Genomic DNA, 26,189 nt, shown 5'->3' on the forward strand with positions numbered 1-26,189 from the left:
TCTACAATTTGCCTAACGGCTCTGCCAGGAGGATGCTTTCAAACCGGCTAAAATACGTGAGATCTATATGCGTTACTGTGGCCTGACGAACATCTCGCCAGTGGCATTCGATAGTTTGGTCAATAGTCTGCAGATACTGGATTTGTCGGGCAACAACTTAACGCATTTACACCACAAATTATTTAACAATTTCGATGTGCTAAGGTGGGTATGAGGTAGAGAGGTAGAGTGTTCGGGGTTGAGGCAGTTGAACCTTGTCTATTCATTTTATTTATTCCTGCACCCGCAGCTATAAATACTTCCTTGATTTATATGCTAAATATGAATGTTAACGTTATTAGCATTGATGTTATGTTTGAGGTCTCCCAACGGCATGTGGAGGTTAATGGGGGCGTTAAAGCGGGTATGAGTGTGTGTTGATTCTTACAAACATACGTGGAATACTCATAGTCCAAACAGGTGGTGGCGCCGAGCTGCTTTCACTGCCATTTTAATCCGATTGACCGAAGATGTGGTCTGTAAGGTAAACGAAAAAAAAAAAAAAAAAAATACCCGACTTACGCTAATGAACATATTTAAACTTTAAATGGCATACTAAAACAACAAAAAGTGATGAACGAACGGCAGCAAAAAAAAAAAAAAATAAAATAAAATATAAGTACAATTGTTGACCGAATTGGGGGAAAATATTTGTACCTTTTAAAAGTGAGCAATATGGCTTCTGCTGACTGCCAGAAAGCGTGTTTAAAATCGTACAAGTTTACCTACAACTGGTGTATGAACAAATAAGCAATGTTTAGCAAATCGTTAGGCGCGCAGACCGAGCTGTTGATTAGTATTTGACCTTATTGACCAATTTGAAAATCATTATGTACACATTAACATTGTTTGCGAAAATGAGGAAAGTCTTAGTGAATTTTTCTGTTTTGCCAACAAGTTTTATTTATGTAGAGTATGCCAACACGCCACCGCTTTAACAAATCCATCATTACCCCATACCGTTAGCGATTAACGTCTATTTACCATACACACTCTCTCTTTCGCTCACATTCTTATATGTATATCTGTATAAATGCAGAGTTATTAGTCTACGCGATAACAAAATTAAGATCGAACAACCTTTGGAGACTTTCAACGCCATGCAGTATACCCTGCTGAAATTGGATTTGAGCGGCGACAAGAATGACCCGACAAATCTACAAACGCTACGCAAGTAAGTCCCGTATTTGACATTACTTCGCAGTCAAAACATATGTATTTATTTGCAAAAAGTATGACCAGAATGCGAAATATGCGCTCGTTGTCAATGTCGCGCATGGGTAGCGCCACTTCGATAGGTCCGGATGATTTCAAGGATTTCGGTGTTGAATTAGAGGATTTGCAAATCACACGCGCCACACTCGCCACAATACAATCGCATGCTTTCAAACATGTACGTGGACTTAAACGTTTGGATTTTAGTGAGAATGGCATACAAACAATTGAAAATGATGCATTTCATGAGGTGAGTCAAGTGTGAAATTCGAGAATGCGCATCAGAAATTCATTTAAATTTGTTTGCTTATACGTAGTTCCTTGACTATATGCATTCTATCAACACCAATATTTTTAACTTTAAACTACATCAAAATCAATAATAACATTAATTTTTTTTTCATCGCTTATTTCAGATTGGGCACTCACTTATATCGCTAAAAATTTCACATGGCTTCACCGGCGCTGCGCTACCGGCCGATCCGTTGCGACATTTGACGTCACTGCAAGAATTGGACTTCAGCAATAATAAAATTACTAGCATGAGTGATACCAGTTTCCATTTTTTGAAGAATTTGCGCCTACTAGAACTGCACGATAATCGCATCGAACAGGTCATGAAGGGCACATTTCAGGTATGTAAGCGTTGATGAACTGCTTCTGCTCAACTATTTTTTGGATTTCTTAAAGGGTGATATACATTCGAAGCTAGAGGAAATATCATTGCGTTTCAATCATCTAACTCAAATATCACAGCATACTTTCTTCGATCTGGAGGTGAGTTAATCCTTTTATTGCCAGTTATTTTTCTTACTTTCGGTAAGAATATATTCTTATTGGGCAATTTGTACAGGCTTTACGCAAATTGCATCTGGATGATAACAAAATAGAACGTGTCGAACGAAGAGCTTTTATGAATCTGGATGAATTGGAGCATCTCAGTTTGCGTGGCAATAAATTAAATAACTTGGCTGAAGAATCGTTTCAGGTAATAAGCAATTTATAATACCGCAATTCCCATATACATACATACATGTTTATGAATAAAATATTTAATAATTCCGACAGCCAATTTAGTTTTCAGTTTTACTGCTTAGAATGCTTGGAGCTTCTAAATAATTTTTAAGTAATACATTTTTGGGGAAATTAAAATATAATTAAAATTGTAGGTTATTTCCGTGGCTCCAGTTTATTAAAAACTTGCTTAAAAATGGCTATCGGTTATTTTTGTAAACTAACCGCTTTGTATAAAATCCAGATGAAGCAAAGACGCTTGGTAAATAGACACAAAATTATTTATAGTTTATCTCAGTTCGGCTGTTCTTTGAAATATCAAGAAAGAGTTCAAATCGGAACTTATTCTATTATAGAGTGGAAGCCTGTGAGATTTCTAATGTGCGTTGCTTACATACTAAGTACCATCAAAATCTCTTGGCTCCTCTTTCACTTTATTTTCAAATATCTGATCGTTGGCTGTGTGTAATGTTGCAGCATGTGACGCTGCAAGCCAACAGCTCAGGCTACTTGTGGCTTCTGCAGTAATGACATTAGGATGCACTGTTCTATGCGGTTTTGTGCTTTTTTGCATTTCTGTGATAGATCGAATTCTTATACCTGTACTCGTCTTCATATTGACTTGGCGTGTGATGAAATTTGCTGCCGAGTTCGTATTGTCTACTCTACGCTCACGGACAGTTGGCCAGGAATTGCGTACGGCATTTATATTGTGCACGGGCTTGCTTATTTGCCCTTCTTGGATTTGCGGATCGATATTATTATAACCATCGCCAAATGCATGTGGTGACAACACAATATCGCCATATATATATGAAGGCTTATGCTTACGCATATGTGAATTGCATGCTTTAAAATTATTGAATGTTCTATGACAAATGTTGCATGTGGCACTGCTGAAAGGATCCAAAGGATGTTTTCGTTCTGACTTCTTTTGCGTTGTGTATCTTGGGTTATTTGTGGTGGCTGCTTTATTGATTGCGGAACTCTGTTCTTGCTTTATGCTGCATTTAGTCTGTAAAATGAAAAAATTCTTTAGCGGCTGAACTGTATTTCTGTGGCGCAAATAGTATTAACCTTTGTGGTTACATAGTGATTTAACTTATCTTCTTGCGGTGGCGGCTCTTCCTTACATGCAGTTTTGTGCGTCGATAGCGTTGTCTGTCTTATTTTCGAGGAACGGTAGTTAATGCCGTGCACCCCTTGCACATGATCGCGAAGTAGTTTTGGGGATGTTGGGAATTCTTCGCCACAAATATGACAGTAAAAGTCACATTCTCCCCACAACCAATGATTCAATATTGACTTATTGCTTACAAAAAGATGCCAACAATTCAGACATCGTATACACTTTCGCTCTTGTACTGTTATAACACGACCTTTTCGCAATTTCTTCTGTAAATATTTTTTATCACATAGACGTGGAATGCTAAGACGCATATGTTGCATCTGATGTGTGGCTAAGGAAGACTGGGATTCGAATTTCAACTCACAGTAGCGGCATTTAATGCTTTTCAAAGATTCAGTTGAAGTTGAACAATATGCCAGGGGAATATCATCTTCGGTACTCCCAGCTACACCGTTATTTTTCATTGTTGTATCACTGAGTTTGTCATCAATTTTGCTTTTAGATGCATCTAATGCATCATTAGATTTACTTACAGGACGCAACGTGCAACCATTGAGGGCTAACATTGTTTTCAGCTCTTTTATCTCTGGTGGTGAGTTTGTTGTTGATTTGGTGTTAAGAAGTCCCAGGGATTTTTGTATTTGTTGGAAAGCTGGCCCATTTACTTCTACTCTAGTATTGTTTACAACGGTATCAGATACTTCAAATGATGTATTATTTCTTTGAGATGACTCTTTAGGAATCATTTGACCGGGTACTCGTTGTATATCCACAAAAAAATTTGTTTTTATTGATTTTAGGGTTGCGTTACTAGAATTCTGAATATATATTATTTGAAAGAGAAATCAAAAAAATTCGTTAACAAATCTAGTTGTGGATGGATTTAAAGCTAAAAATCTTGTGTAATAATATATCAATTATTCATAATAATATTTCTAATAAATAAATAAAACAATTATTCAAAAATTTAACAACGGTCTTGTTTAGTGCCAAGTTATTTGGTTTTGAAAGTGCGTGAATAATTTGAGTAATCTATTTTTTAATGTTAAAAAAGGTAAGAAGGCTGGTAGAAAATTACTATTTCTTATGGAAACAAGATGGGCAATGCTCTCTTTGAAGATTCACTGGAAAAGTAAAAAATAGGAAAATACTGAGTTTAACAAATTTGCTAGAGAATTACTACCCATGCCAAGTTTTTAAATGTTTCAAAATTCTGCACACAAAAAAATTCTGTGAATTAACATTGAAAAATGAAATGGACCGAACGTTATCAAATTATTTTTGAAATGATTAGTTACTAGTGACAAAAAATTCGCCACATACGACAGTAATGTCCGAATGGTGGATGAGAAGAGCTGCAGTATGTAAGAGAATAGAAAATTATGAGCTCAAACTTTAAATTCTGAGCTAAAACTGTAAACGGCAAACGGGCGGCCGCCGTAGCCGAATGGGTTGGTGCGTGATTACCATTCGAAATTCACAGAGAGGACGTGGGTTCGAATCTCGGTGAAACCAAATTTAATATAAAAAAAAAAAACTTTTTTCTAATAGCGGCCGCCCTCGGCAGGCAATGGCAAACCTCAGAGTGTATTTCTGCCATGAAAAAACTCCTCATAAAAATATTTGCCGTTCGGAGTCGGCTTGAAACTGTAGGTCCCTCCTTCAATAAATTACTACGTAGGTGCCTCATAAGCTACAATCTACCTCTATCAAATCCATTATGCGCACATAGTCATGGTTTGGTTGCACGCGACGAACATTATTAGTCCACTTCTCCTGAGTTTTCATCGCACGCTGAATGTCGGCATACATAAAATTAACGTTGTTAATACATTTTTTACAAATATTTTTGGGTAGCGGATCGTGCTGATACATCTATGCACAAGAGAAATATTAACATTATAGATAGTTCATATTGCTTCACGAAAAAAATTATTAGTGGCTCACGACAATTGGATAAACCGCAAGTATTTTGCATAGTAGTGCCTTTCCACTATCCGAAGTGAAGATATTAATGTTACAGATGTCGGCTAGTCCACAAATCCGACACTTTTTATCCTCCATGCAGTGGGCATTCATGTTGCCAGTTTCCATTTTCACCGATTGCCTAAACTTGGTCAAAACCGCCTGCTTTCAGAGAGTATGCAATTTGCAAATTTCCCTTTTCTGTTTTTTAATTTCACATATTTTCCAATTAATTGTTATTCTTTTGTAAATTTGGATTTGCATCCGTATGTCTGCTGAGGAGAATATGTCAAAATTGTATACATAACCAGTGTTGACATTTTGAGATGTTTCCCAATTCGTATAGGGAAAAAAGGGTGACCAGAATTTTTTATGTTGCTTAACTTTTGCGAATCTTGCTTACTTTGGAAAAATTAGAAGAAAACAATTGTTCATAAATAGAAACCAAACGATACCAACAATTTTCGTAGCAATAGAGTATAAACTTGATATTTGTGGTGCTATTTGCTTTAATGTTTTATATCTTCCTACAGCAGTTATACAGAGTGATTTTTTAAGAGCTATAGGAAAGTTTTTCCAAAAAACACACGTAAAATTTAGAAAAATGCAAGCAATTTTTATTTAAATCGGTAGTACAGTCCATATAATTTAATGTTTGAAGATTATTTCATGCAAATGTTGATTGTGACTGCGCTTCAAATGGTCCATCCGCTTTTCCAATTTTGGCATACTCTTTCCAATGTTTCGGCCGATATCTCACATATAAATGCTTTAATCTTGTCTTCCAATGCGTTAATTGAATCAGGTTTGTCTGAATAGACATGAACTTTAACACAGCCCCACAAAAAATAATCTAAAGGCGTTATATCGCACGATCTGGGTGGCCAATTGACAGGTCCCGAACATGAAATAAAATGTTCACCGAACTCGCCTCTCAACAAGTCCGAATTTTTACGAGTATAATAATATTCAATGATTTGCAAGCGTTGTTCGTTTGTAAGACGATTCTTGGTTAAATTATAGACCAAACTGAAGATGTTTGACAATGAAACAAAACACGAAACGTGCGTCAGCTGTTTAAACCAACTGTTTAAAAAGATAATAGCTAAAAAATCACCCATTAGGTATATTAGATGCGTTACTTAAAACGTTAAGAATATTGAAAATGGTGGAAAAACCACGCCCATCTTAGACATTATGGTAGTTCGCAAAAATTGGGGTGATTAGTGATGAAATCAAACTATTCACCTAAGTTGCCGGCCTTAGCCGTTCTTTTTTTTTAAATTGGCAATAATTTCCGTAATATTTTGCTTGTACAAAGTATATTTTACCACAGTTGAGGGATGTGACGACCCATTTCAACTGAGAGGTGGCGTTCCAACGACAGTCGGTTGGTTCTATGCTACCGAAACGATTTATTTCTGGTCAAGCTCTCCAGCCCCATTCCCCATAAATATATGGCCAATGTTTACGCTTTTACAATAACAACAAGAGCCACCTGTTGTCCAAGAATTTTTAGTTTGTTTCCAAATAAGTTTAGTTTTCAAATTAACAAAGCTCCTTATTATTGCCAAATTCTCACTGTTAACAGTGATGTGGATCCGAGATTATACTAGTACGCATGTACATCATCTTGTCCTTGTGCATTTCCAGACCCATACACTTCGTTTCTTTATACAATTTCCTAGCAGGTTTCCAAACATATTTCAAGCGGAGATGTAGGCCATTTGTCTATGTGCAAAGATAAACTTAGACAGGAATGTCCGGAATGAGCGAATCGCCATTCTGAGTGACAGTCAGGCGGCACTTATGGCTCCATCGACCTGTGAGATCAAATCCTCACTGGTACTTGAGTGTATCGAGAAACTTAATCAAGTAAGAATGCACAATTGCATTCGGTTAATTTGGGACAACACACCATCAAGGAGAAGCTTAGATCTGAAGAGTTAGGACTAAGGGAGGTTTGTTGGCACCAAACTATGGGGCTTCGCCAGACTAAGTCCTCCTCAAGGATAATCTGAGAATGCACAGGCCACTGTAGACTGCGAACTTATCTACACATGATCGGGATTTGGTCTACGGAATAATAATAAGGGTGAATAATCCCAGGAGACTCCAATACACCTTTTCCTGGAATGCAGCCCTATAGCGCGGAGAAGGTTGAGACATCTTGGCCAATTGCAGCCAATTGTGCTTTTCGCACATACGCTCAATCCAACCCAGCTCTATTTTGAGTTTAATAAGGGAACTGGGCTTGCATGAGGTACAGTGATGATTAGATGAGTCTATTATACAATTTAGAAAAGGCAAAACTACCGTCGTTTAAAATCCACAATGGGGTGACCTTTTTCAGGCTGTTTTCACGTAAATTGCACAAAATACACTCACATCCAGTCGTCGTATTTAAAGATCGTTATCTCTCTAGTATTACCTCCATGTTTCTGGTTTCTAAAGATTTCTTTCTGCTTATTGTGACATTGAGTTACCAAGCACGAATAAATGATGTATTGCAAACGCTCGTAAAGCTTTTTTTGCATCGTACTTGTATTTCGTCGGAGCGTGATCATATATGAATGGTGGTGGTCTCGCTTTAGAGCGAAAATTATTTAGAGGCGAAGTTTCCCTCTCACCACAAAACCGACTTTACATTGATAGCTATCCTTCGCATTTCTTGTGTGGCGTTGATACCACTTTCTGCTCTTAAAGACAATCGCTTTTCTTGTTAATAAAAAAAATCACTGGCTTGTGGGCCAAAGCTGCCCGAATTCTAGAATCTAATGCTTAGAAATCCTAGTTGGACTTTTGTTAGAAGTTTGAGATTAGGCCTTCTTGATCTCGTGGGATTTATGCATCATCGAACTACTTTCCTATAAATGTAATCAGCTTGTTTATATTGCATTTTGAAATTGGCAAAGCGCGATCCAAAATCACGCGAATAGTTTATTATCGAAATAGTATAATTTATAGACAGATACAGATAGATTACGTCATAGGACAAAAGATACCGTCATATGGATACGTTTTTATGGCTTTAACGTTATAAACCTAGTACATAGGGGAAATGTGATATCGCGATCTTTAAAAGTCATATTAATATAGCCTAAAGGGGTCCAACCATTCATTTTCTGACCAAAAACTTGACGCGAATGTAAAACCAACAGTCTTCCAATAGATCTTAAAATAAAATGTAACTAGTACGAGTACAGGTTCCATTACTATACGGACACGGGTTATATTCTCTCTAAATATCTTTGAGTAGGAAGTACAATCGGCGAATTCCTGAATCACTGCTGAACATCCACACATGCACATTGCTATGCTAGAAAAATAAGTTTCAGGGAATGTTGTTATTCATAAGAGTGTCATCTCGTTTCTTTACAATACTTATCCTACCGGACGACTCCTTAAATGTTGAATGACTCAGATGTGTGACTTCGCATGGAGGCGGTATGAAATCAGAGTCGGGCTTTCACAAAATCCTCTTAGAACATCGGCTTAGTTTGTTATAGTTAGTCAGGGTAACCTAATATTTTTAGCCTTCAAACAAGCTTTGCATTTAATTATTTGTTTCATAATGTTCTTGTGGTAGCAGTTTGTTAAGCCTTGTTAAAGTTACAGCTGTTCGATTAAGTTTTGTCATGGAGGAAGCTCCAGGTATCATACGTATTCGACGGCTGCGTTTGAATGGGCATGTGAGTAGTGGTTTTTAGCATATTTGCTTATGTTTAGTTTGGCCGTCGTCTATCCTGCACAAGTTAATCTACTATCATAACAAACACGTAGGTAGTTGTGTCAATGTTAAGCGGGCTTTACGAGGCAATTCAAGCTACTCGTCTACGAAGGGTGGTAGTTTATCAGCGATGGGAGTATTCGTATGGTTTTTGGGAGGTGTTATTTATTCCTCCTGATACTCCGAGAGTAACAACTTGGTCCTTGCGGCATCAACACAACAGCAACTGCTTGCTGGAAATTAGGTTATGACTTTTAACTGGTATCATAAGACCTCAGGAGTGCGCAGGGTCTAAGATGAGAAGTAAGCAAGCTCTCGAAGAGATTACACCCTTTTTGGGTGTTTGGCTGAGCTCCTCCTCTTATACGAGGCGTTAGTCCTGATGTTGTTCCACAAATGGAGGGACCTACAGTTTTAAGCCGACTCCGAACGGGCAAATATTTTTTATGAGGAGCTTTTTCATGGCAGAAGTACACTCGGAGGCTTGCCATTGCTTGCCGAGGGGCGACCGCTATTAGAAACAACTTTTTTTTTATTATATATTATATTATTCATGCACGGATATTAGAACCAACACATTTCCGAATGGTAGCCACGCACTTATATTCGATATTGGTGTTTCAGCGAAATGTGACTGCTTAACTTCAGCTCGACCTCCTTTTTTGAGCTTGTAGTACAGGACGCATTTAGCGGTACTTCTTCTAAAAGGAAAAATGATTCATAGCCGTAACGCCAGTACTGCATTCTTCCAAGGTGTTTATCCTCGAAACTGGACAGATTTTGTACCGTCTACCGGCAAGTGGACGGTCGATCTCGGGTGCGACCAGGCATCTGCCCGTCTAAATACTACTTTATTTGTTAGATGATGTTGGTGAAATTTTATTAATGCTTACTTTGCTTCCATTTCAGAATTTACCCAAATTAGAAATCCTCGATATGGCCTTCAATAATTTACCAAATTTCAATTTCGACTACTTTGACCAAGTAAGTACACACATATGCAGACATTTAGTACATGTATCCATTATAAAATATTGAATTCTCTGACAGGTGGGTACTTTATCTAATTTGAATGTGAATGTGAGCCACAATCAAATCAAAATGTTAATGTACAACAGTTCATGGACGGGTCGGAATGATCATGGTGAGTATACGAGTATGAGTATGATATTTATCTGTAAAACAATTACACAAAATGAGTATTTATCCACAGGTTCAATGTATCACTCAAATATTAAATTACTTGACTTATCACACAATAACGTCTCTTTAATACATCCGGGCTATTTCCGGCCCGCGGAAATTTCGTTGACCCACCTATACATGGGTTACAATTCGTTGATGGTGAGTTGTCAAAGGAAATAAAGGAATTAAGTAATGTATAAGTAGATTTTTTAAAATAATTATCATTGAATAAAAATTGGGTAGATCAAGTAAAATTTAGTCAAACAGGCGCTAGCTTCATTTTATTTTTTATATTCGAACGCAGCTCCAAGGGTGTTATAATATTGTTCACAAAACAATTGTGTGCCACAGCATAAAGAGATCAAGAGAGATATCGATTTATGTATGCTGAAATGCGCTGACTGTTTAGAGTAGTCAGCTGAGTGTTTAGAATAGTCTGCTCGTCCGTCCGTATGCACGAGAATTCATCCAAAAATTAGTGTATTTTAATCAAACTTGGTGCACATTTTACTCTTTATCGAAGGTAGCTTTCTATCGAAAATGGGCAAACTCGGTCAATAATCGTACCCTACTCTCATACAACGGTAGTTTCCAAAAAAGAAAAAAATTGATATTATCTGTTAAAAATAAGTAAAAAGACCCAAAACAAAGAAATATGATGAAAGTAAAATTTTGAAACTCGGAGGATCCTCACCCACTTTTGGGTAAATACGTGTATTTCCTTAACAACTTAATAAAACTTTCCTAAACTTGCTCACCACCTCACTTAGATCCGTCATAAATATTGATAACCACTTTTGTTATGTTAAGTTTAAATTTTCGTCTGCCCGTTTATCTATAAGTTTTTACTTGAGTTCGTTCCATGAGTTTGTTTGACTCTAAAAATGTATAGCCGGCCCAAATTCAATTTTACTAAAATGTGCGCCGGTACACAAAGTTCGGTCTATACCGAGTTTAGCACTTCTTTACTTGTTTTTCACCTTCACTCCTAACTATTGTAGAATGCCACGCGTGATGTCTTCGGCAACATGCCACATTTACAATGGCTGGATCTGTCTTATAATCGTATACGTGAGCTGGACTTTGATGCATTTAAAAATACCAAACAGCTGCAGGTAGGTGGTAGATGGCATGTTAGAGTTTTTAAATTAATTTTTTTTTGTTATTCACTAGCTTATTTATCTGGATCACAATTACTTAACAGACATTCCTCAAGACATCTTCAAACCCATTTACGCTTTGCGCGTCGTCGATATGTCACACAACCATTTACGTGGCTTACCCGATAATCTCTTCTATAATGGCGGCATGGAAAAGTAAGAAAAAGGGCTTATTAATATACACATGCACATACTATTTGTATATACACTTCTGCTCACATAATTAAGGCACTTTAATAAACACCTTATAAATCAAAGTTCGTAACTTTGCTCAAAATCCACCAAAATTTGACGTGTTTAAAAAAAATTGCTTATTTAGATGCGAATTTTTTGAAATTCATACAATTTTTTTGAATTTTATACAAAGTTTGGAACTTTGACGTGTTTGTTGAAGTACTTAATATGTGAATAGAATTATTTTCGTTACACAATGAACTATATTTTTAAATTAACGAAACAAATTTTGCATGAAAACTGTTTTTGAATACTATAAACAAATAAAGTAAATTTATCATTTGAGCACAAGTGTATATCAAAATCAATAACATTTCTAATTATCTCAACAGAATGGACGTCTCGCACAATATGTTGCTCAAAATACCTTCATCGTCCCTATCCAGCTTAGCCGCTTTGACATTGTGTGAGTTGCACTTATCCAATAATTTCATCTCGACCATACATAGCATGGATTTGTCAAATAAATTTAGGGTGAGTATAATTTTACGTATGTATGCGTAATTGAAATATATTCCCATTATTTATTTCATACATATTTATATTTCGTAGTCCCTTCGCTATCTTGACATCTCCTACAATTACCTGTTGCGCATTGATGACGCAGTTTTCGCCACTATGCCACGTCTCGCTGTGCTCGATCTATCACACAATCGTGATCTAAAAGTGATGGACAAATCCTTTATGGGTTTGGAGAATTCGTTAATTAAACTGGGCATGGAAAATGTTTCTTTGAGCACTATACCCGTAATACGTTTAAAGTACTTGCGTGAATTGCGCTTGGGCTATAATGAATTGCCATCGATACCTCAAGAATTGGCCTTCAATATGAGTAATCTGCGTATGATCGATTTGTCCAATAATGACTTAACTAATGTACCACTAATGACGCAATCACTGCCGCATTTAAGGTGGGTGAATGGCATAAAGTTGTACTCATTATATGCATTTTCTTTTTTTACTTCCCTTAGAAAACTGATGCTCTCGGGAAATCCCATTACCTCGCTGAATAACAATAGTTTCGATGGTGTCAATGAGGATTTGGAAATGTTGGACATCTCCAATTTCCGCTTGCACTATTTCGAATATGGTTGCTTGGATTCATTGCCACATTTGCGTTCGCTCAAACTTACCGCCTATTCACATTTGGAACATTTCAATATACCACATTTACTGCGACATCATCATAATATACGTGAACTATGGATTGAGGCACCACAGCCATTTACGCGCATAATAAAGAAAGGTTCAGGCGCAAATCAAGACATACAGCAAGTGCAAATGGGTCAACCTACTGATTTGGGTCGCGAAATGGAGGGTTATTTGCCGTCCAAGCTGACGAATATCACTTTCAGTGGTCCACAGTTTAGTAGCCTTAATGAGCGTATTTTGAAGGTGAGGTTAAAAAAATGTATAGTAAACAGACTCATATGTAAAGTACATATCGCTAGTTTGCTGGAGGAACGTCATAATGTTACAAAACAAAAAAAAAATTTAAGTTTCCAGAAACGATGTCTATTTTTTTTACCAAAAATGAATATTGACATAAATATATACATAAACCCGATTTGATTAGAAGAAAATATACCTTTATTTTTAATTAGAAAGCAAAAGTGAATTAAAAATTTTAAATTTTAATTTTTGAAATTTTTTAGTTGTGTTGTTCTTCCAGAGAGTGAGCAATATGTATTTGTATTACACTTCTTATTAAGTGAAAACTATGTTATTTTATTCTTTTTACAAAATTTTTTTATTTACTGCCCTCACCTCATATTTGAATATTAAGAAGTCATTTCGTATGGGCTATGAATAAGTATTATTTAAAGCCTTTAATGTCTTTTATTTTATTGAAATATTTTTAATTTACATTCTGTATATGAATTTGAGAAAAAAACTCGTAGGAAAGACTATTTTTAGGGGATTTTTGTTTAAATGTACGACGACAACTCTGCTAAGGAAATTGAAGCTGGTCGATCTCGCCGGTGTCCGAAATATGGTAGTCTGTAGCATCACTTTCCCGCACAAAGAGCTTGACTATGTCCTGATTGAAAAACTCGAAACCAAACCAAGCATGTTGTGATATATGTATAGATGGCACTCGGTTTAGATGTACGTCTTGTCCAAGGACCTAACATCAATTTAGAATACTATATTACCTCTATGCAGTCTGCAGAGGTCTGCAGTATCTGCGTCTAAGATTATAACAAATACAACGAGAAATGCCACTTGTCGCAGATCCAGCTCACACGTTTCGGACATGATTGTACCCAACGCGAGTTAAGAAAGGCAGAGGGATGCTTTATTTGAAGAAAGAAGAATGAGACTGAATGCTTGAATATGAAGAGCTTGTGGTTGTTGGCCGAAAGGAAAAACGCCATAAAATGCAACTAAACATTTGGCAGTTTACAAAAGGTTTAGGACTCTAGTCGTTCCTTTAAGGGATTGGAGTCAAGAACGCGCTTAAATTACGGAGAGCACAGAAGAAGATGAAAATAATATATATATAATTGATACAGCCTTTGGTACAGTCTTTGTTGGGTGTTTTGTCGAGCTCTTCTTTTTGATGCGTCTTGATTGTGTCCTACAAATGGTGTGACTTACAGTTTCATGACACCTCCGATAGGTAGATGATTTTTATGCGAAGCTTTTTCATTTCGGAAATACAGTAGGTTTGACATTACCTGCTAAGGGTCGATCTCTATTACAAAGCACTTTCTTCTATCTATCACTTCATATTTTGAATCCGATGCAACGGAATGGCAGTAACGTACACACCCATTCGACTACGGCAGCCGCCACCATCGCGGAATTAGTACTTTTGATATTCCATACAAGGCTTTCGCCAACGAGAAATATAGTTGTTTGTATATCACGACGGCTAAATTTAGAAAGTTTTCAACGTTAGTTTAGAAAGGGGGCCGTGTGAGCAGTTTGATGCCAAACGAGATTTCAGTTAGAGTGACTTCCTTTCACGTCAATGTAGAAAAATATTTTCCAAGTTGCAGAAATAAGTCGCTCGTGAACCATATATTTTTATAGGAGCGTACAATTGTGTCATTGCCGAGCGAGGGAATATGGAGTTGAACGACGCAGTATAGTAGTTCCTGTAATCAGAAAAAAAAATGTTTAGCTCAATCGCAATGATTAAATAGAGGAGTAAATTCTTCTCTCGGCAAAAAAAAGCACACTTTATAATAAGCAGAAGCTGGGACGATAACAACGTCCGATGATCCGGTCCGTGGACAAAATAAAATAGATTGTGTGGAAAATTTATTGGCCCTTGCTTTGCTAATTAGCAGATTGATCACTACTTCATAAATAAGTGTTGGGACATAAAAGAATATAAGCTACGCTATATGGATCCGAGAGCTCCTATTTACGAATCATACCGCCATGAAATGCGGCATAACTGTATACGAGATATGGTTTCAAAACCCAAATCAACAACTTTTTAATACATATCATTCGTAAATTAAATGCATGCCAGTCTTGAGAGTCTTTTTCGGTTTATGCTATGGAAATATTTTCTAAGGGACAAACAAAACTCTAAAAGGGGTTCTATTGATAAAACCTTTCTACACAGATTAAGTTATTCATTAATAAATTTTCGTACATATTTTTATAAATTTCCTATCGAGCCAGTTTAAATAATTCATTAAATAATATAATGTCCGTAAATTTTTTTTCTTTTCCAGGGCATGCGTTCACCATATTTGTATATGCAACTATTTAATACTACGCTTAAGGAGATACCGACAAATTTCTTCAAAAATGTGGGACGCGTGCGTAATATCTCACTAGACATACGTTATAACAATCGTATACTGAAAAAGATACCCAATCCGAATACTGGTAATGTGCCGTATTTGCCAAATAGCGTTTTTCTAACAGACCTAAAAATGTCCGATACAGATTTGAATTGTGATTGCGATTTAGGGTGTGTATAAAAAATATTGTTTTCAATGAGATATTTATTTGCCTTTTTCTGTAAAATGCCATTGTACAGATGGGTAGAGTTTTGGCAACGCAAACGGCGGCAGTATATTTGCTCTTCACAAACTTGGACCGACACCGTATTTAGAACGTTTATGAATTCACCATGTCAAGTTTATGGTCGACATAATTGCGATGAACATGACGATGATTTGCGTGAGACGCGCTGTGATAACAAAGGCGGACAGCAATTAATGGAAGTAAGTATTTGATGAAACATCCTAAGAGAGCATGGACAGATTTAGATATTGAAAATAGGAGTTAAGCAAATTCCGCTTGTCTGCCGGAGAAATCTCCGTTTGAGTTTTCCTGTACCCATTAACTCAATGAAAAGTTCGAACTTTACAGTCTTTTTTAAGCGTGTTACTATCTCAACAGATTCTAGTTTAAGTAGTCAAAATATTTAAGGGCTTATGTTGATTATTAGTCGTGTAAGTTGTTATGTGATTAGAAGGGCAACCAAAAATATGCCAAGCATGTTTTCTTTTTCCTTGAACTTGTTCTATAAACTCTTGACTCGTATACCAATGAATTCTTCTCATAAACATTCCGCTGAAAATTAAAAACAAACCTCTCTTTTTTTATAAAAATATAGTTCGTACTACAACAAAAGCAATTTGAAAATTTCGTCACTTGATGATGATGATAATATTTGACAACTTTTTTTTTGCAAGTGTCACACCTTTTCTTCCATACTAAGAACATCTTCGAGTTTTTTTATAAAAACTAGACAGAGACAGTCACATGAAGCATGCACTTTGTTATACTAAAATGAAATGCTGCATATTCAGAAAAATTCTGGTTAAAAAGTTGAAAGTTTTGATGAAATGTCGAAAAATTTTGAAAAATGTTGAACAAAGTTTGAAACTTTCCGAAGAAATGCTGCTACCTGTTTAATGTGTCTTGCTTTGATCTATATTTTTTATATTTATAAAAAATAATGTTGTGTTTATATTTTTGCAACGAGGTATATGCGAAGAAATCGTAAGGGTACGAATTAAAAATACAAAAAATAGAAATGTTAGTTGTCAAAATATAAAGCATTTTATAAGCATAATAAGTGTTTCGAAAGATTACGGGTAACAGATGTGGCACCGTATACAAAGTGATTCAAAATTAATACTCTATCGGAAGATTTATAAGTTTTGCATATGGCGTCAACAATCATATTTGAGAATCACAATCACACTTGAGAACTACACATAAAGTCAAAATAAAGACTTCCATCACTCAATAACATTTTTTTTAGTAAAAAACAAAATTAGATTATTAATTTTCTGTCACCTTGTAAATGAGAAAAAGCAGCTAGAGACATTGAAGTTTATTTTTCTAAAATAACGCATATAACTTGTGTTGTTAATGGACTATATCGAGTTTGTGAGAAAATATTATATAACTTCTGCATCTTTTAGCTTAAACGTGAAGACAAGTTTTCTGAAATCCCCGGCACGCATACAAATATTTAAGAAGTCCGTTCCTATCTACCACTCCCCACGTCCAATAACAACACGGTGGGGGACGTAGTTTGACGCCGTCAGCTACGAGTATTACGGCCAAGTCTTCGGGATCATCAGTCAAATCAGGCACTCTTTTAATGGTGAAGATTCACAGGTGGTTAAAGTAGCACAGAATTTGTTACGCTCTAATGGTCCTCGTAGCCACATGGTATTTATTTACAGTAACTAAAAATTTTTGCTAGAATAAATTTTGAAACTAGAAGAAACAGTTTTGACTTTATCGGCACAGATAGAAATTATTACCAAAGCTGAAGCAAAACTGTATATTTTCAGCATGTTTTTAATATTTTTTCGTCCATATTTGAAGCATTTAAAATAATGCTTTTACGGAATATTGCCATCGTGTTTACCATTCCGTTGGCTCGGGATTCAATGCTGAATAGCATTTCCTAACAGCTGTCATTCCTCAGCAGGCAATTTACTTATATAAACTTCTAGAGTGCATTTTCACTTATGATTAAAACTATCTACCGTTCGAAGACTGCATAAGCTTTAGGCTCCGCCATTGGCAGGACAACTTCAAGACGAATACTGCAAATTGGAGGAGAAGCTCAACGAATTATGTGCATGCCACTTTGTAAAGAAGGGAAAACTATATTAGAATTTCAGTTATATAACGATCCAAAGCATAAGACTTACAAGGTTATTCTGTAATTATCTACGTATTATGGATAGGACAGCCGAAAACTAGGCACAAATTATATTCAAAGATTGTACAGTTAACGTGATGGTAAAGTTCGCCAGCATTTTGAAATTCGAAGGATATACACATATACATATATGTACATACTTGTAGAGTACGAGTAGACGGAGTCGAAACATTGTTGTAAAAGTTAATCCCTGTATTTAAAGCTTATGTGGGGGGGATTTCGTCACTGTAAAAAGTATTTTTTATCCATCTAAAACCGCCAATTTTTCTTTGTTATAACTTGATTCTTTATTATCTGATTTTCAAAAGCAATATGTTGGGGGGTTCTAAGGGAGTTCCATATTTCCCAATATCCCTGTGTTTTCCAAAGTAGGATCGGTTGAACCTCTTAACATTTACTTTTTGTTTCATCTAATTCAAGTACTTTAAAATTCGTTAAAAAGTTTGTTTTTAAACTTTGTTTAAGAGCGCTGCCATTTATATTTCTGCCCTTTGGCACTTTTGCTTGCAAGCAGCAATTTCTGTACTGTTTTCAGTGGCTTTCGAAGTTCATCTCGACAAAAAAATGGCATTCAATTGCGAACATTTTCGTGCAATTATTTTTCACAATTTTCGATGTGTCATAACAAGTGTCATTTCTAGGACGTGCGTGGACACTTTAATAATTTTTTATTAATACCAATTTTTGCCTTGTTTTTGAGAGATTATATACAAATATATATATTTAATTTTCATAATCATAAATATCAAAATTAATTAAATTGCAGTTAATATTAATACGTCGCATAGAAATATGTGACCAGATATTACATTTTAGACGAAAACATTTTAAATTTAAACATTCAGCTTGGCGTACAAATGGAGTTTAGCGTGTACTGAGAACGAAAACACCATCTTTGGACACCGTAAAAACTGGTACAAACTACGTGAAAACGACTTCGGAGCTCAAAAAGATATTAAAACAAAATATAGAACTCCTCAAGACTTTTAGAATGGCATATTGTTTTTAAGAATCGGATGTCAAATAACCAAGTTATAATATTTAAAAAAATATTTCTGGGGTTTTTAAAGAGATGAAATGTTTTCTTTACGCTGCCGAAATCCTCTATATACCAGTATATATAAGTACAAGGTGAACGATATGAAGTGTTACCAACTTCACACTGCTTGTATCTGTAAAACAGTTCATGACATCAACGTCAAAATTGTTCTAGTGACACTTCAATATATTGTTTATGCCATCAATCAAAAGTATTTTCGTCTCAGTTTTGTTGATTTTTTTTTTCCTGTGATGAATTCAAACGTAATAGTGTGATTGCGTTATATTTGGCTGGAAAATCACAACCAGCCATTCTTCGTGAGCTCAGTCACCTCAAAGTGAATAAAATGTTTGTGTACCGCACTATAAAACGTTACAATGATACTGGTAGCATTGCCAAACGCTATGGAGGTGGTCCAAAAAAAACCGCAACAACGCCAGAAATGGTTCGGAAAGTGAAGGCTCTAATTGAACGAAATCCACGTCGAAGTGGAAGAAAAATGAAAATATTGCAAGACAGCATTCGACGCATATTGAAAAATGAGCTCAAGGTCAAGGCTTACAAGTTCCAAAATGCACACGATCTTTCACCACAGCAAAAAAAAGTTCTGTGCGAAAGAGCAAAATTAAAAAAATTCCCAATTGAGCAGTTCATAACACTCAAAACAATCGTGTTTACTTGACCGAACGCTCATACGAGAATTTGAGCCTACGTATGGCCACTCGAAGCAATTTTCCATCGCAAGTAATGGTTTGGGCCGCAGTGTCCGCTGATGGATGCTCTCCAATCGTTTTTATCAAGCCTGGTGTCAAAGTGAATGCGACTTATTATCGGGAAAATGTTTTAGAAGCTGCTTTAGAGCCGTGGACACGCAAATATTTCGGTCGAAGACCATGGACGTTCCAACAGGACTCGGCACAGTCTCATAAAGCTCGTGTGAACCAAGAATGGTTAAAAAATCATGTTCCAAATCCGACGGACTATTCCATCTGGTCCATTTTGGAGAGAAAGGTGAGGACTAAAAAGTATGGCAGTATGGATACGCTGAAAAAAGCGATTATACGAGAATGGACCAAAATACCTCAAGAACACATTCGTGCAGCATGCAACTCATTTTTTAACCGTTTGCAGGCTATAGTCAAGGCAAAAGGTGGTCATATCGAGCTGAATATATGTTAAAATTGTAATCATTTCTGAACAATTTTGTCTTTGAAATCAATAAAAACTAATTTCACACAAAAAAGTTATGGTCTTTTGAATAGGTAACACTTCATATCGTTCACCCTGTATACGAGTATATGTAGGCTTTAAATACAGGGAGAGCTTTTGCAACATTTTCCTCTCATATGGTGACTGACCCGTTCTAGGTGACGGGCTTAATTTTTGGTGTTGAAAATGAAGCGTGCCATTTTTTTGTTCTTTAACAACCTTAATTGTATTTGTACAAGAACTACTAACTATATTATATGTGTCTTATATGTTTCGAATGAATTAAAAAATATGATTTCCTTTAAATATTAAATTATTTCTGTCTTCAGGATAAATATCAGCGAAAATTCACATTTTCTTTAACTGTACAAGTTTCGTTTGGGATTAATGCATTTACTTTTTTCTTTTTCTTCTGCTTCTATTCACTATTCAGGCACTCAAATTCGATTTGGAATGCGGTTGGGATAATGCAGGGTGCCGTGAAACCTTCATACTCCTCATAACGGGATTACTAATGATTGTATTTTGGATGTGACTGCTGAGATGCGCATTCAAAGTATCGGCTGACTTTTACAAAACCCTAGAGAAGGTATACGGAGATAGTCCGGTTTAAAGAGAATATTTTACAAATATTGTAAAGCAAAGAGATCACTATGAAAGAAAGACAAAGCAGAGTTGATGTGAGGAGAGGATAAAGAGAATAATTAACAAGTGTGCTGAAACAAATAAGCGATGCCACCAATCTCTAACAACCCCACCACCAAAAGCGCAATTCCTGGACCTCAGCTGAAATTGGTTATGTAGTTTTTTAGAAATATTGCATTTGTATGTTTGTTTTGTAGTTCAACCGATAATTGGATGTGCTGGATTAACTTACCTCAATTGAATTTTTAATGAGGACAATTTTTTTTTTAATTCGCCAAATTTAATTAAAATATTTAATTGAATAACAGTAATAATATAAAAACACTTTTAACACGAATGAAAATTTCATGCAACTTAACGTATACACATACATATGCACTATAATAACTAAACCAACATGGCTTTTTAGCTCTAATCCCAGAACAATGGTATATTGTTATTAAGTTTTCTTTTTCAATTAAGCCTCCTTGTTTTTTTTTTATCGCTTGTGCACTGTCAGTGAATGTCAAAGTTTTATGCTGCGTATTACTTAAATAATTTTAATGACATAATTTGTAAATTTTTTCGTATTTCTAATAAATATTTTAAGACAAAAAAAACTGGTTTTCGTTTAATTATTTTCCTCAAGCAAAGTATTGCGAAGTAGAATGCACAATAACAGCGATGTTTTTCCATGTGCTCCGGAATTTGAAGTTTTCTGCACACAAACGTCCTCGAGTCGTGTCTTTGGATGCGGATGCATTAACCCTACTTTTCCTTAAAACTGCTTCAGCTACACACAACGAAAGCTCGGCCTTGTCACAATCAATGATATGGTATTTTTTTGGTACCGATATTAATTTTGATTTACCGCACCAATTTTCGACTTTTTCAAATATTTCGCTGCAGATGCGCGTGACATGTTTGGATCTGTAGGGTATTTACAGGTATGTATTTACATAGGAGCATATATATATTTTCCCGTGGTTCCTAGGTGGAACAAAGGGCCTCAATAAACAAGTTAAAGTTAAATCTATTAGAAGCTAGGAATTTTATTTGCCGCCAGGAGCGGCCTGCTTGTTGCACTTCTGTTTCTACTAGTCGCCTCCACGTGTTAGATGGTCTGCCAGGTCTGCGGCTGCCTTGGGGGTTCCAATCCAGGGCTGCTCTAGTGATATCACCATATGGCTTTCGAAGTGTGTGACCGATCCATTTCCATTTGCGGCGACGAATTTCGAGATAGACTGGTATCTGTTTCGTTATAGTCCACAGATCGGAGTTTGATATGACGTTAGGCCGAAAAATGTGCGTGATCTTGCGAAGGCTGCGGTTGATGAATACTTGCATTGCTTGTATGTCGCGTGTTGACGCGTTCCACGTTTCGCATGCATACAAGAGGACAGATTTCACATTGGACTCGAAGATTCTCAGTTTCGTGCGCCTCGTTACATGCGTTGCTCTCCAAACTTTATCAAGCATGCCAAACACTACGCGAGCTTTCGATATCCGGTTACGTATGTCAGCCGCTGAACCGCCGTTTTTATTTATTACACTGCCTAGGTAGCAGAATTCATCTACAGCTTCGATGTTAGTGCCGCGTATCTGAAAGATATGTGAATCGGTGGTGTTGATGCGCATTATCTTTGTCTTCGCAATGTTTATTTTCAGTCCAGCCCTCGCTGCGAATTCGCTCACCGCCTCTATTTTTGCTTGCATATGTGAGTGTTTGTGTGATAGCAGGCAAATATCGTCAGCGTAGTCTAAGTCCTCAAGGTTGCCGCTCAGGCCCCAGGATATGCCTCTGTTCGCCGCTGAGGCTTGTCGCATCACTAAGTCCAGTACCAGGTACTGGTACTGGACTTAGTGATTTACATAGGAGCATTGCTACAAATCTTTTTTCATATGCGGAACTCATTTTGCAAAAACAATATTCAGTCTGTGTCAGAAAAAAGGAACCGCGATTATTCATGAAGGATAAAAAATATATATTTAAAATTTTTTTTGCATGAAAGTATGTACAAAACTACGAGTCGCAATTACTCAATAAATCGTGTAGTTTTCATTGTTGTCGAGTATAGCCTGGTATCTTCTTCATGCTTTGAACCAGCTTTTCTGCGTAGCTCGTCGGCAAACAGGACTAGATTTTGCAAATCATGGACTGGTCTTCCGGCAAGATGCGTTTTCCACACATTTTCAATGGGGTTGGCGTCTGGGAACTGGGAAGGTCAGTCCAATACTTGGACTTTCTTGTTTCAATGTATTTTTCTGAGAGCATTGGTTTTGATGATGTGGGACGGTAGGATATGTTCGCTTCCTTCAGTCGACGTTCGATGGTGTTGATACTCCCATCTATTCCCTTTTTAGTAAGAATTGTGTTTGCTTGGCGTGGTCACAAAGAAGGATCCCGGTTAAAAAGTTGGACGATGACTTTATCCTGCTTTTTTGTCGTTACTCGCTTCAAGCCGCGCTCGGAAAAGTCATAAATATTTTTGTACATCTTATACCGCTGATTCCACCTCACAACAAACTTTTTTGATTTTTTAATCACTTTTTGCAGCCGCGACGTAAGATAATTTCGGCCCTTTCGAACGCGTGCAATACTTATTTTTGTTTGGTTGCGTTTACGGGAAAGTTTCGAACGACACTAATCTGAGCACTGGCGTCGTAGCCCTTAAGTCGGACTATTATGCCAAAAGCAGAACGAAATATATCTTGAAGTTACCAGAAAAAAAACCGGTTGTTTTCTTCTGACACAGACTGTATATACGCTTTGTAAATTTCTCACAACACTAATAAATTGCACAACGCGTATTGCGAAAAGCATATGCCTATTTAGTAGTATATACTATATATAGGTATATAGTACATATTTTATAACGCAACTTTAATTTGAATTTTGCCTGTCACGCTTCTATTCGACAGATAGTAGGCAATTACTGGATCGTAAGCATTTTGGAATCCAGTACTACAAGGGGGGTTCAATAAGTACCCGTGTTAGAAATTAAGACACCATTTTTTCAAAGAAAAATTTTTATATTTCAAGATAGATTTCCTTTCCCCTTTTAGAAAGACACCCTTCTCCCAACGCTCCGGGCGTTGTTTAGCCCCTCAAAAAGTAGGATTTCTCGAACTCTCCAAAATACGTCTCTGTCCAGGCGATGATTTCTTCGTTTGAAATAATTTTTTTCCCGCGAGCCATTTCTCCATGTTAGGAAACAGGAAAAATGTCACAAGGAGCCAGGTCGGGGGGTGTGGCAGCAATTCATAACGCAATTCATGCAGTTTGGCGGCGACAACGCCCAGTGAATGTGCTGGTGCGTTATCGTGGTTGGAACAGCGCCTTCTTTTTCGCTAAATGCGGCCATGTCTCCTTCAAGTTTTTGTGAAAGCGGTCCAATAATTCACGGTAGTATTGCTTAGTGACCGTTCTTCCTTTTACTTCCTGGTCGTCCTGGTCGCTCCTCATCAAAAACGGATGTTTGCCCACTTTTAAATTCGTTGAACCAATATCTAACTGTGGTCACAGATGGCGAAGCGTCCTCATAGACAGCATTCTATTTTGCTTTTATCTCGTCGTATTTTTTTTTATCCCAAAACAAAAAGCAAATTACCGAACGATCCTACTCTTTTTCCATTTTAGTGAAAATCTCGAAACATGCCTACTCGAATAGCTGCTAAATCCAAACTAACCTATCAATCAGTCTGAAATTTGTTTTGCCGTCGTTTGATAGATAGCAGCATACAATACTAATACCGACTTCCCTCAGGAACGCCCTCTGTCATCGAACGCGAGTATTTATTGTACCGCCCTCGCATAATATAATGACAGAACGAAGATATGGGAGTGTCCTCCCAAGTGCAGTGCCGTCTCACTATGTCCGCTGGTTGTTGAAATTAAATTCAATGGATTTAGTGAATGAATGTGTGCTCCCGTAGTCGTTTATTTTATTCGTGATTAACATCCGAAGGAAACAGGTACTAACGGTAGTCCCTCGGCAAGCATTTGTAGACCCGAAGGACTAATTTTTGCCAAGAAAAAACTTCTCATAAAAAATATCACTCATTCGGAGGTGGACGCAAGTTGTAGGCTTCCTATTTGTGGAGCAACATCAAAACGTACACCGATCTTCAAAAAGTTCTAAAGGCCACTGACTCCTTCCCCTGAGAAAATAAAGTCAATTTAACTAGGAGAAACGAGTGAACGGAAGCTTCAAGTTTACAGCGACTAAGTTGTTGGTTTCAGAGCATGGAGGATTTGATAGAAACGAAGAGCCCGACAGTCTCGCAAAGCGCGAGGCTCAACAATGCATTCTTGCTGTAGATACAATTTAAATTATAACATGCAGAGGTACTACGAGGAGGAGGATTGTCGCCGAATGGCGCCAGCCGAAGGATAAAAGACACTCCAACAGATGCATAACTCCTCCTCAATGAATGAATGAATAAAATTTGAGGTTTGCATTTGCACCTTTTGTGGCCTCTACTCATCACAATACCTCTATACCTCCCTCCGCTATAGCGTTACATTCAAGAAGAATTCTCAAATAATTGGTCCCAATCTTGTGCAGATGACTGCGCAATCTGCAATGACCTGTGAGAATGTGTTGTCTGTTATGAGTTGTCTAAGCCTCTTTTGATTATACTTCCCCAGTAAGAACTTCGCCTCAACGAATCTCTGAACGACTTCTAGAACTTAATCGGTAGTGTGTCAGGACGGAATACTGCAAGTTAAAATGTCACCTTGGTTGTTGCACCTACAGTGAGTTTTACGTTGCCAGAACGATCCGGATTTAAGTCCGAAATGTCACCTCAGAAGCACTCCCAAAAAACCCCTCCTGCTTGTGTTTTCTGCTGTTGCAACAATATTACTCGTACCATCTTGGTCAGATTTCGTGTGCAGGAATCCGCGACATATACGCTACGTAATTGGAAAAGCATTTTAAGTCATACTTTTACACATCCTGGAGTGAAACTATACTTAACAACCAATATTTGATACATGACACTCTCCAAAGCGCTTTTTCTAAATATATAGCTTTAAGTTTGAATGGTTTTAATAATGGGTTAGCACAATAGATAGCAGTCTAAGTATATTCTAAATGATAATAATACATATTATTAACTGCCTGACTGCCAAGCGGATTTGACAAAATAGTTCACTGACGATCAAACAGGTTTAGTCTGGGTCTCATGTGTTTGTTTGTTACGGGCCTGTATAATGGGACTAGAGTCGTAAAAATCATTAAAGCGCTACGGAAATTGGAACAAAAATGCTGCTCAAATTACTTTACTTACCGTTAATCTGTTAATAAAATAAATATCAACCTACTCTAAATATATAAAAAATTCATGGATTGTCGCTCAAAGGTATAGGATAGAGCTTTCGTGCGACATGAATCCCCAGCAAGTACTAGGTGGCACTCATTGTGTTAAACCAATATCAAAATCTTTTTACGTATATAAAAGGATGGTTAAAAATCGTGTAA

General features: G+C 36.8%; 2 protein-coding genes across 5 annotated transcripts in view; one reads left to right on the forward strand and one right to left on the reverse strand.

Annotated features, from left to right (window-relative positions):
* The window catches only part of LOC128854752 (chaoptin), a 28,836-nt gene extending 7,510 nt beyond the window's left edge, over positions 1 to 21,326 (forward strand). The window contains exons 5-21 of one of the 4 annotated variants that reach the window (XM_054089115.1): positions 29 to 204; positions 1,079 to 1,213; positions 1,273 to 1,504; positions 1,671 to 1,889; positions 1,945 to 2,031; positions 2,108 to 2,242; positions 10,002 to 10,076; positions 10,143 to 10,236; positions 10,306 to 10,436; positions 11,279 to 11,392; positions 11,451 to 11,593; positions 12,004 to 12,145; positions 12,224 to 12,582; positions 12,643 to 13,066; positions 15,367 to 15,608; positions 15,678 to 15,864; positions 20,513 to 21,325. In XM_054089115.1, the coding sequence (XP_053945090.1) occupies positions 29 to 204; positions 1,079 to 1,213; positions 1,273 to 1,504; positions 1,671 to 1,889; positions 1,945 to 2,031; positions 2,108 to 2,242; positions 10,002 to 10,076; positions 10,143 to 10,236; positions 10,306 to 10,436; positions 11,279 to 11,392; positions 11,451 to 11,593; positions 12,004 to 12,145; positions 12,224 to 12,582; positions 12,643 to 13,066; positions 15,367 to 15,608; positions 15,678 to 15,864; positions 20,513 to 20,614 (2,997 nt within the window). In that variant the 3' untranslated portion in view covers positions 20,615 to 21,325. Of the gene's footprint in view, positions 1 to 28; positions 205 to 1,078; positions 1,214 to 1,272; positions 1,505 to 1,670; positions 1,890 to 1,944; positions 2,032 to 2,107; positions 2,243 to 10,001; positions 10,077 to 10,142; positions 10,437 to 11,278; positions 11,393 to 11,450; positions 11,594 to 12,003; positions 12,146 to 12,223; positions 12,583 to 12,642; positions 13,067 to 15,366; positions 15,609 to 15,677; positions 15,865 to 20,512 lie in introns of all 4 variants that reach the window. The other 3 variants (XM_054089116.1, XM_054089113.1, XM_054089114.1) reach the window with 3 other exon arrangements.
* LOC128854754 (uncharacterized) lies at positions 2,291 to 5,647 on the reverse strand. Its single transcript, XM_054089117.1, has 4 exons — positions 5,345 to 5,647; positions 5,102 to 5,272; positions 3,346 to 4,215; positions 2,291 to 3,283 (listed from the first exon to the last, which is right to left on the reverse strand). The coding sequence occupies exons 1-4, from the start codon at positions 5,489 to 5,491 to the stop codon at positions 2,666 to 2,668; spliced, it is 1,806 nt and encodes a 601-aa protein (XP_053945092.1). The 5' UTR covers positions 5,492 to 5,647; the 3' UTR covers positions 2,291 to 2,665.
* Positions 21,327 to 26,189: the final 4,863 nt, after the last annotated feature.

The sequence above is a fragment of the Anastrepha ludens genome, chromosome 2 (assembly GCF_028408465.1).
Source record: "Anastrepha ludens isolate Willacy chromosome 2, idAnaLude1.1, whole genome shotgun sequence".
Lineage (NCBI taxonomy): Eukaryota > Metazoa > Arthropoda > Insecta > Diptera > Tephritidae > Anastrepha > Anastrepha ludens.

Coding starts and splice junctions, on each gene's coding strand:
- LOC128854754 (XM_054089117.1), bottom strand. CDS start 5,491: ATGGAAACTGGCAACATGAATGCCCACTGCATGGAGGATAAAAAGTGT. Junction 4,216..5,101: donor GCATAATGGATTTGATAGAG/GTAGATTGTAGC, acceptor ATATATATTCAG/AATTCTAGTAACGCAACCCT. Junction 3,284..3,345: donor ATCACTATGTAACCACAAAG/GTTAATACTATT, acceptor TTCATTTTACAG/ACTAAATGCAGCATAAAGCA.